At 37.2% G+C, this 11,756-nt stretch overlaps 2 protein-coding genes across 5 annotated transcripts in view; one reads left to right on the plus strand and one right to left on the minus strand.

Annotated features, from left to right (window-relative positions):
* The window catches only part of CNKSR2 (connector enhancer of kinase suppressor of Ras 2), a 281,178-nt gene extending 274,198 nt beyond the window's left edge, over window positions 1–6,980 (plus strand). For all 4 annotated transcript variants that reach the window (XM_054973601.1, XM_054973600.1, XM_054973602.1 and 1 more), the window contains 2 exons: window positions 1,462–1,658; window positions 3,294–6,980. In XM_054973601.1, the coding sequence (XP_054829576.1) occupies window positions 1,462–1,658; window positions 3,294–3,509 (413 nt within the window). In that variant the 3' untranslated portion in view covers window positions 3,510–6,980. The remainder of the gene's footprint in view (window positions 1–1,461; window positions 1,659–3,293) is intronic.
* KLHL34 (kelch like family member 34) lies at window positions 6,980–11,473 on the minus strand. The gene is made up of 2 exons (XM_054973604.1): window positions 11,065–11,473; window positions 6,980–10,941 (listed from the first exon to the last, which is right to left on the minus strand). Exon 2 carries the CDS (start codon window positions 10,913–10,915, stop codon window positions 9,137–9,139), a length of 1,779 nt encoding a protein of 592 aa, XP_054829579.1. The 5' UTR covers window positions 10,916–10,941; window positions 11,065–11,473; the 3' UTR covers window positions 6,980–9,136.
* Window positions 11,474–11,756: the final 283 nt, after the last annotated feature.

Genomic DNA, 11,756 nt, shown 5'->3' on the forward strand with positions numbered 1-11,756 from the left:
TCCACAAAAGCAGTACAAGCACTTTGTATGAATCAAAACAAATGCCAAAGCACTCAAGTAAGTGTATAAGCTACAAAATGCCATCCCAGGGCCTGGGACTATATTGAAAAACAGCCTAACAGGGTGACTTAACATTTATATAGTGTGTTTCATGTGTTCAGCTCAGCATCCCCATGAAGTCGATTGGTAGTATTATCCCCATATTGCAATTTGAGGGCTTCAGTGATAGAATAACGGCTTGCCTAAGGCCATCAAAGGAGCTAATAGTAAATAGTAAGCTTGAAACAAGGAATTCTCAGCCCATACTCCTAGCCACTACTGTCAAGCCAAAATGATGCAACAAACACATCAAAATGTTCTTAGGCTGCAGTCCTGGTTATGGTATCTTCTAAACAAGCACACTGCACAAGAGGAAGATTTTGCTAAAGAAATGGTACTAGCGATGCATAAATTTCTTTTAAAATCAATATATTTTTCTAAGTGGCAAGATATTAAGAAATATCATGACACAAAAGAAATGTTTCAAAGAGTAGTTGGCATGCTTAATTAAAGATATTAACTAGCACAATATCTTCTGGGTATGGAATGATCCCAGTGACTGAATAAACATTCAATCACTTGTTATGAATACGAAGGCTAACACTATATTCTCCAAAGAACTGAACAACTCAAAACACATTGTTTCAACTCCATGATTTTGCAACACTGAGGGTACAACTTTACAGCTCCTTCAAATAGGACCGATGCAGCCAAATTCATTAACTGTTTATTGCATTGACCATATAACAAAACAGTATATGCAAGTCAAATATAATCATACTTTGGATGAACTGTTGAGTTTTCCATTGGAGAGATGAATTTGGCCTCAATATGCAGAGATGCTGTGGCTCAGTGGTGGAGCATCTGCTTTGGATGCAGGAAGGTCCTAGCTTCAAACACTGGTAGTAGATGACATGAAATAATTCCACCTGAGACCCCAAAGAGCCACTGTCAGCCTTCGCAGAGCTGACATTGATTGATCAATTATGTCAGTATAATGCAGCTTCATATGCTCATCGCAAATTACTGTGTGTACGTATTACCATGTGTGCATCTTTATGAACACATACTGAAAGAAAATATAATTGGCCATGACTTACATATATGTGGAAGTGTGTATGTGTGCACACACGCACATGTGCACACACACACACACACACACACACACACACACACACACACACACTATATGTACAAGCAAAATACATACATGTAAGATGATTGTCCCACATAAAAATCAACACGTTTAATTTGTTTTCCTGTAGTGCAATGCTTTCTCTGTAATAATTTTGTCACATTTGAATTTGGGTACGCTCAAACAAGCATTTTTCCCAGTTTAGGCATAGCTGATAGCATAGTTTGAAAATCCCTGCTCTAGACTTCCTTTTGTAATCTATGTAGTTAATTTTGTGTGTCTTACAGCTGAAACAATAGAAGAAAAACCTGCAGATTCCCTGCAAGATTTGTACCGATCCTTGGAACTAGCTAGTTTGTCCCCTTTAGGAGACCGGCACATTTCTACCAAGATGGAGTATAAGAAGTCATTTATTAAAAGATGCAGTGATCCAGTAGTCAATGAAAAATTGCACCAGCTGCGTATTCTGAAAAGCACTTTAAAGGTGAGTTAAGGAGACGAGAGACAAATCTCACAGAAGTGTTAGATTCTTTGTAGGGTGCAGAGTACATGTATTTGCCACTCATATCAGAGAGACAGAGAATGGAAATGCCATGAGTTATTCAGAGATAGAGTTGAGGCTTACCTTTCAAGATGTTAAATCACACACCTCTGCTTTAATTTTAACATCTTGATCCATGAAGGTTACTTTGTTTCTGGCCACTGAGCTGTAGACAGGGATGTGATCCTTCAGACCAAGGATGTCACTGATACTGAGGTATCTGTAAACTTGGAACGTGGAAATATAAGTACATTTCCATGTGAATTATTTTCTAGATACCCATGAACCTTTTTAAATATAAGTGATCATGGGAAATGTGTGTACATGCCTGAAGATTTGACTATTTGGGATCATTTAATTTTAAGTGCCAAATCACACAGAAAAAGCTTTAATGGGAGTTCATGCCCCAGTGCACTATAGATTGCATTGCCCTGTTCATGATCTTTCCTAAGCATATGGATTCATGCAGGCTCTTCATGACTTTCCATGATCAGCCTTTTTGAAAAAATGTCAGCCCATCTTGGGCGACAAACTTTTCCTGACCTGTACATGGCAGCTGGGGGTGGGGGGTGGGGCAGGAATCAAGCAAAGTAGTGATCTGTAGAATTTCATAGTAAATGTAGTAAATTGTACTTGACTGGGTTTTGTTCATGACAGAGCCAAAATGCTACTTACTACTATATGAATCATAAGAATGGACCTCCAAATCTTTCCAGTGACTAAAAATGTACATTGCAAACTTTTATATATGACTCCTTACAAAGAAGATATAAGTATACGGAGAATTCATCAGACATTATCATACTTATAACAGCTCATTAGTAGTTAAGGTAAATATTTCACATCACAATTTTACTAACAAGTGACTCTCCTGCCTTTAAAATAGTAGTGGGAAATGACAGTTAAGAAGAAAAAGTAAAATAAGAGTAGGCAATTGAGGAGTGCATTGCCAACATCCACCCCAAGAAGTGATTTTGTATCATAGATTTCTTTGGTAGAGCATCATGCCAAGAATTCTTTTTTGCCAATACATGGACAACAGTGTAACAGCCAAGGAGAAGCTAGAAATGCCCTTGGATAGTAAACATCAACCACACCAAAGCCAAATAGTACAAGGATAGATGGAGCATCTCTGCCCATTGATATGATCCCACCCCAAAGATCCTCATTGTGTGCTGCATGTCCTCCTCTGTCTTTCCCTTCTCTCTCTTTTTGTGTCCCATCTTCTTTCATTCATGATTTTAAATGCAAGTGTATGCTTGCACTCACACACAGAGATGAAAAGCCATTTGGTATCTCCAACTTAAGACACTGATAATCTCTAAAGTAGAACAAACATTTCAGTTTATCAAAACACCAAACAAATTCTTAGCCAGTGAAGAAAACACAACTAGAAACTTCGTACTTGTTTTATATTGAAATCATCTGTATACTTATACAAAATTAGACTCCATAAATAGAATATGATACCACATCTCCATTATTAACAAGACACTGGATGCTAAAGGTAAAAGTTGTTCTGAATTGCTATGGGAGTGCAATGTTTCATATATTTGATCAGGTATTTGTTTCATCTAGGCCAGAGAAGAAGAAGTAGCCATCATAGATAAAGTCCTGGATAATCCAGCCTTGACATCTAAAGACTTTCAAGACTGGAAACAAATGTACTTTGACCTCTTTCTGGACATTTCTCAGAACAATCCCACAGAGGATCCTGTAAACGACTCTGATGAAATTGATGCTCTTCTAGACTCTTTAGCACATACTCATTCCTACATTGAAACGCATGTATAAAAAAAAACTTTCCTTATTGTTTTTGCCCTTTGCAGCACTCCAGAGTTTTGCTCAAATGCACAGAGTAGCTTTTATATTAACATACAGGAGATCTATTTTGATGTTTCTAATATGAGTGAAGTACAATTTCCATAGTCATTGTGTGAATATAACATTATATACTTTTAAAGCTGCTGATGCTCAGTCTATGTTTATGTTTACAAATGTTGGCCACAATCCAAAGAAGTAATATGAGGAAGAATTGTGTAATTGTTGTCTGAGATTGGTGCTGCAGCAGTTTTCACTGCTAAAGAGAATTATTTTCTAAGCTCAACAGCTGCGTGCATGCTTCTTCTTTAGATTGTGTCCAATGTCTTTAACAGTTCAAAAATATTTTAATGAGTATATTTTTGATGATTACACTGATTTATCAAGGGGAAAGCTGGCATAAGAGCAGTGTTTTACTACTGAATGGCTATCAGATTCCTATTAAATAGTATTATAATTGTTGTAAATTATTTAGTTACATTTTCAAAGTGTGGCCTTTGTTTTGGCCAGTGTGGAAATTAAACTTTTATATTTGGTGGAATACTTTAGGTATTTTCATAACTTATGGAGAAAGTATAATGCTGTGGTAAGGGTTGCTTTTTAACTAATAGTCAGGGAGTAAGAAAATAAACTGGACTTCTATCAGCTTATGTTAAAGTTTAAAGCATCGTTTTTCTAGTCTCTTAAAATATGGTTAACAGGTAATCTTGAGGACAGAGGAACAAGTTCTTGTTGCTGTTGTTTTGATGCAGGTTTTTTTAAAATATGTGACTGGAGTGTATTATTGCCCGTTTGTTGACCATTTCTTACTGTTCCACATGGACACAATTGTACTGTTAACCAAAAGGTCCATATAGTACATTAAAATCCATATTTTACAGGCTTCCAATAACTCAAGAAATTGAAGACATATTGAAAATTCTGGTATATAGAAGGAGATCATCTGTTTTTCAGACTACTAGGGTTTTGTTTTTGCAGGAAAATTTCCAGTAATGTTCACAGGTTCGATATCAGAAGATGTATGGGATGTATGCACCCATACACAGTACAATCTATAGATGTCTTTCAGAGCCCACATTAAATATTTTACAGTGTATTTAAATTTTAAAAGTAAGTGGGTGAATGGAACCAGACTAACCTAGGACCAATTGTACACCACATGACTATAAGCAGCAAAATTATAATCAGGTAACCTTCAACACAGTCTTTTATTCCTGTACTGAGACTATTTTCTCATTTATTTCTCAGAACCACAACCCATTATGTTCCTGTTTTATCCCTGGTGCAATCCCATTTTGTTTTGTTTTTAAAGTACTGGTTTGAAATTATTTTGAAATTTCTTGCACAAATGGAAACTGGCACAATTCTTTCATGTGAAAACTGACAGACATCGCCTCACTTGGTTTGGTGGAGTGGCTTGTGATGTACTTGATAATGGAGTATTACCATGGCTGTGTCCATTTCCTATTTTTCCTTGTTATTTATTTGTAGCTGTCATACAACAATTTCAAGACAAAAATGATTTTAAATTAAGAAGTGGTTTGACAGTTTCTGATTCGTGCCTTGAAACTGTAGTGGGGCTGTAGAAATGAAGAGGGAAAAGCTTATCTAAGTCATTTTTAAAAAATGTAGTATGAACATTTTCATTCAAATGTTGGTATGCAAATATTCTTTCTGTTGAAAAAAAAAGAGAGAAATAGATAACCCTGCCGTTGTTTCAAGGGCAAAATAAGAAAATGAAAATGACAAACCTCTTGTCAATTTCAGAGCCTATTGCCTTCAGTTCTTAGGGCAAAACAGGTAGGCAATACCTTTCCCCCTTCCATCCCTAGAGCAGCAATAATGGAAGCAGTGGGCACTCTGTTTAAACCAGCAAGGATAACGTTCCTCAGCATAGGTACTACCCTGCATGGACGATACATTTCTTTGCTATTCTCACTAGCACTATATCATGATCAGGAAGTTTGGATTGTCCAGAAGCACTCCAGGAGATAAAGTCCACTTTGGATACTAGCAATGGAGTGTTGGCTGCATTAATGGACATAAGTTCTGAGAGATCCTATTTAAAGGCCAAATTTTCAATAAAAGCAAATGCTACAGAAGATGGATGATACATTTGTAATGAAACCCACGTGTGCCTGGAAAGGGATTAAGAGGTAAATGGTAAATTGTGTATTTTTGCCCTTTATCTGTGTCTTCATTTTTGCCATGAGTGAGCATGACAGTGTGACTTCTTTAGGCTTTTGTGCACAATTAAGGAATGGAGATACAGATTGTTAAACACTAGTCACCCAAGAAAAGGATATAAAGCTTTTATAGCTCTTTTTAAGAAGCTGAACTTTTAACTATAACATGTATAACTCAGTGAATGTACTATTAAACTCTTCACTGCACTAATATTTTCTGTTCTTGAGACAAAGGGAAAGGAACAATGAATTGTTTATTTCTTTTCAACTGCATTTTTGATGGCGAGTGTCTTGCAAACTTTGCACAACTGTACAGGAGAGTGGCCTTTGTACAGCTCATTTTAAGTAAATCTGTACTCATTTAAGCCCAAATGATAAATCGCACATTAAGATTTGTACGGAATTCCAGATACAGTGGAATATTTATATCATCTAAAAGCATTTGTTTGTATAAACAATTTACCAACTGCATGACTTGTTTATTATAATTTGTGATATTTTGTATAATTCTCATATAAAAATGCTTGATCTGAAATTAATTATGATGCTTGCTCCAAATGTTTACTTTAGATTCTTGCAAGGTTTTCTTTTCTTAAATGAAAAATCTCTAACATCTTTGAGCATATAATGATAATCAGGTAGGAAATTTCAAGGCACAACTATAGCCTGATTGTTGAAATTAAGCTATACAAGTGTAAGAGGAGAGCCCATATGTTACATGAATCCCCTCCTGTTGTATACCCCATTTCTTCACAGGACTTTTAAATCCCTATTAATGCTGTTCCATAATCACCATGCAGATCAGCAAGTCATCTGGCATACTCAATAAATTCCAAATTCCTGTATATAGAGAGAGGGGGAGATGGAGGGGAAAGGAAATACACTTATTCCAATGCTCACTGTCATTTTACTACTTCTCTTACAACGAAAACCGATCCAGGTGGGAAAAATGCTTGAAAATTGCCTGCATGTACTAATTCATGCCATTTATTCCTGTGTGTATTTTGCTATATGTATATTGGGAAACTGATTCATCATTTTTCATTCCCTGCTCCTCCACTTAAAGCCAGCTGGGTGACCTTGGGCTAGTCATGGCTCTCTGGAGCTCTCTCAGCTCCACCCACCTCACAGGGTGTTTGTTTTGGGGATAATAATGACATACTTTGTAAACCGCTCTGAGTGGGCATTAAGTTGTCCTAAAGGGCGATATATAAATCAATTATTATTATTATTATTATTATTATTATTATTATTATTATATTACTATATTATTATTATGGCAAGGCGTAGCTAATCAAGACTTCCAGAACATATGGAGAGGCTAAAATGGACACCATTATGATATCTCAACATGGTGATATTTTCTTGTTTTTATTTGTTGAATTTATACCCTGCCATACTGTCATACAGGACCGTCAGAACAGCTCACACCATAGGCTAATGTTATAGTTAAAATAAAGCCACAATAAAATAAAGATAATTATCAACAAAAAGTAAAGTCAGAGTTTCTTTTCATATCATCCAGGGTTTTTCTTATGCTGAAAAGGTCAGCTATCCTCCTTCCCACATCATGCCCGCCGAATGATAAGAACAGATCTATGCAGAGGATTAAATACTTTCTCTTACACAGAAGCATTTTTCATTTAGGAAGAGGAATACATAATAAAGTGGACTAGGAGGCTTTAGACCTGCAGGAGCGTGAGTGCCTTGGGAATAAAGCATATCTAGCAGCTTTGGAATGAGCACATTCCCTTCACCCGTCTGGCTGTGCAATGCTGGTACATAGCAAGCTCATGCCAGCAAGTTCTCAAGACTGGCTTGTCGAGCCGTTTACAAGACAGCAACCTGTTGCTATGCAACAGCTCTTCTGCCTTCCCATTATCTTGGTGGAGACAGATTTACAACTTTCAAAGAGCAAATTCAGCTTATGTCTAGCTTGAAACAACACTATTGTGTTCATTCTGCAGCTTTTGTACAGCACTATACTCAAAGAACTAATAAGCATCTTTACTCGATCTTTCAAACTAAAAAAGGCATGCTATAAATGAAGTGAATGTTGAGATGAATGTTCATAAATTAATATACAGGCAGATTTCACACAATGGAATCAAGGTTTAGCTGCAAAAATCTGTCCATCACTGGGGCTTAAAATTACAACGCTTGTTGTAACCATTTGGGCAGTAATACAGAAAAAGATCACTTGTATTTTTGGTAGTAAGATTGTCGATCTATGGCATCAAAAGACAAAACTATCCTTACCTTTTGATACAAAACTGCAATTCATACAAGCATATATCTTACAATATATGGCTTTACTTAATACACTCTATTGTTTTGTAGAAATTAAACATCAAGAAATAAATTCCAACAAGCATGACCCAGCAGGGCATGGTATACAATATTTTCTTCTTTTAATAGCTGAATCTAAGCCCCTACTGTTACATGTTCCTCTCAACCTTACACTTCCTATACTTGTTAATAATGCTTTTTCTTACTTTAACACACACACTTTTGCTATAATTCTTCATTGTTAAAGTGCAGCTGCAGTTACGAATTTTCACCAATCTAAATTCACCCAATGAAATAAATGCCAGCTTCAGGAGGTGAAGAGTTCTGCAAACCTACCTTTTACCTTTTTAAACATTTGAATACTGTTTGCTGATTGTTTTTGTAGCTGTTTTTTTAAAAAAAACAAAAAAAACAAAATACAAAACCCAAATCTACTGTTTCAGCAGCATTTTTAAAAATGGGCATTTCCTTGAGATGATTCCCACCAATCAAGTTTCATATAGGAAAACTGGCTGTATACCAATGTAACACTATCTGTCAGATTTTGTTATGTGAGGACATCAATAACAAACAAGAGCACGAACAAAAACTAGTGCCCTTATTCGACACAGACTTGTAGACAATTCCACATATCCACTAAGGTTTGGATATGTGTTGAAATCACTTGAGTCCTTACTCTTAGTGGGCAAACATTTTCTCTATCTTTCACAGTCCTCCTAATCACTTAAATAACTTAAAAAATATATGTTGGAATACAAATGTTAATTAGCAGGGATGTTTTTCTCCCAGTTAGGTTGCTGCATCAAGCAATCTTTAAAATGTCATGATCACCAGCACCTTGTATAAATATTATTCTTCATACAGTCATTTTACGTTGCTTATGCAAGTCATTCTTGTTCAATAACTGTGCAAAGAAAATGCATGCTAGTCTATTTTTTCCCTCTGGCAACACTTGCACTGTTTTTCTGCATTTTCTGTGAGAATACTTTGCAATATAAAGTTCCATGCCATTTGAAGTCTTACAACATTAGTTTTCAATATTACATACTGGGCTACATTTGTAATATTTAGAAATCCTGAAGGTTTTACAAGTCTGCTGAACTGTCCTTGTAGAGGTGCTCCTGCTCAGCGAGATGTTTTGTTGTTTTGTTGTTGGACATCCTTAGTTTCAACTAATTCAGACAGCTGTAGTACTGCACACTGCAATCCATACCAAGGCAAGGAAGCTTTGCAGATTTCTTCCCAGCAGTCATTGTCTATATCATAGCCTACTACATCCTGAGTTGGAATCTCCTGAGAGTCTTGCCACTTCTTCCCCCCAATGAGAAGAGCTGTTTCCTCCACTACTGCCAATCCATAACTAAATCGATCATAGGTTAATGGCCTTAAACGTGTCCACTGATTCTGGGCAGCATCATACATTTCAATTTCAGAGAATGGTTCATAAAGCCCTAAAAAGGTAAAGATAGTCTCTCTGATTGTGGCCATCTGATGCCCAAACCGAGCAATACTCATTGGGGCTTGCTTTATCCATTGCCCTTCAAGAGTACTCAATGAATACATATCTTTACTTGTATTACTTTGACCCATGTATTTGCCACCAGATATATAAATGACGTTCTTGCAAACCGTCCCTGCATGACCATGCATTTTACATGGCAAATTTTGAACCTTTGCCCATCTGTCTTGGCTAATATTGTAGACTTCAACTGATGAATGCAATGATCCATTTTCACCTTGTCCACCAATTGCAAAGATGTTATTTTCTAGGATACAACAAGAAAACTGGCATCTCTTGTCTAGCATCTCTGCAGTTTGAATCCACTTGTTGAACCTGGGATCGTAGCGGTAGACTTTGTTTGTAACTGTCAAAGTGGGACTTTTTGAATCACTTTGCAAATCTTCTATTTCTCCACCTAAGACATACAAAAAGTTTCCAATTGTACATACACAATGATTTTGTACTCTGTTCTGCAGTTGTGTTAAAGTTTGCCATCTGTGATTATAAACATCAAATTCCACCACATCACTGACAAGTCCATCATGTGCAATCATTCCCCCAAGGATGATAATTCGTGTCTTCTGGTTTCTCAAGGTGCTGTACTTATCCTGAAGGATTGGTTGTCTAAAAATAAGAGAATGGTAGTTTATCGCTTTTATGATTAAGCATTTTATGGGTGCTGGCAGTGGTATTTCTGTCTGTGTGTAGACCTTTCTCAGATCTTCCACTGGAATAAGACCATATCTTATATGTTCCAACAGGCTAGTAGTGTGTATTAACTTCATTTTATCATGCCTCAGCCATTTCAGCAATAGATCTAACAAGTCATGCTCTTTCACCATGGGGACATCAGGAGATTCTACTATTGCTTTCAAAGTTTGGAAATTCAGCTCAAGCAGCCCAGAAAAATCCAGATCCAGCAGTTTCCAGAGATTAGTAATTATATATTTTCCAGTTGCTGATAAAGCATTTGGAAGATAGAATTTTGCAGCAACATTGGCAGAAAAACAGCAGGTCTCCAAAGTAAGATTATTAGACAGGTATTGGCTGCATAAGCCAATTGCCTCAGTTACTTGCAAGTAAGTGGCAGCTTCTAAGGTATCTTCCAAACTGTCAAAAGACAAGGGCAACCAGGAGGTATAAATAAAATCCAGAACGTGTTGCAGACCAATAGCTGAGATGACTTGCAGGTGAACAATGGCATCCTTGGATTCTTTAGTATAGCTCTTGAACATGGCCCTGAAGTAATCACTGGAACAGGCCAGCAAAGACTTGTGAGCGGGGAACTCGCTCTCTTTTACTTTCAACAAAATATCACACAGCAAGCCTTCTGCTCGGAGAGTTTGGTACTGAGACAGCACAGCACTGCAATGCCCTTTACAGTAGGAGAGGAAGTAACTCATGGTGCAGAGCAGAATACTTCAAAGCACTATTTTAAAATGAAAAGAGAAGGGAAGAAACTGCAATAGGGCACTGATCAAACTGCAAAAGCACATTTTGCAAGGAAGCCTTAGAAGAACAATCATCAGCTGGATACAAAGAGCCCACTTACTGATTTCACCTCCATCTCCATGCTGGTACGTTGCCTCATGCATTCATTCATAAAGCTGAATCTAGTAACATCTTCAGGCACTTATTTCTTTCACCTCCATTTCCTGCTTAAGAGTCGGTGCTCCACAGGAGATGAGAGCTATTGCTTGGCCAGCATCAGGTGACAGATGTGGGAACAAGATAGCATTAAGTGACATTTTGTGTCGGCTCAGCTCTCTCTTGTGGCCTTTCTTTCTCTCTTAATCTGATTAAATAGATCCTCTCTGGCTGTCGGTCCATCACAAAAGGAAAGGAGGAGAGGTGAACTTTGCTGCAGCTTTTGCCCAAGCTCAGTATTTATTCTTAGACGAGTTTAGCTCTTATTTCCCCAGGGCCAACAAGCCACGTATGGTGATAACTGCTTTTAGGAAGCCTTGGCTGAAGATCACATCAGCACCTACAAATTAGACCTAGAGGAACTCCTTGAGCATACAGGTCTTTAATCTGAAAGCAGAAGGATGAACAAAATACTAGGATTAGTCCCTGGTATAATTTGACATGCATTTTGGAGTCCTTTGGTTTATTTGATATCACATTAACTCACAGTGACCAGAATAGAATGAAAACACTAGCTGCCTTGTCATAGCTGTCCAAAGGCTGAACCGACACGAGTGGGGGGAGGGAAAAATAGTAGCTTTGCAAGAAGAGCGAGCC

The sequence above is a fragment of the Eublepharis macularius genome, chromosome 3, assembly GCF_028583425.1.
Source record: "Eublepharis macularius isolate TG4126 chromosome 3, MPM_Emac_v1.0, whole genome shotgun sequence".
Taxonomy (NCBI): domain Eukaryota; kingdom Metazoa; phylum Chordata; class Lepidosauria; order Squamata; family Eublepharidae; genus Eublepharis; species Eublepharis macularius.

What these genes read in the sequence shown, in the direction of transcription:
- KLHL34 (XM_054973604.1), bottom strand. Translation starts at nt 10,915, where the DNA reads ATGAGTTACTTCCTCTCCTACTGTAAAGGGCATTGCAGTGCTGTGCTG.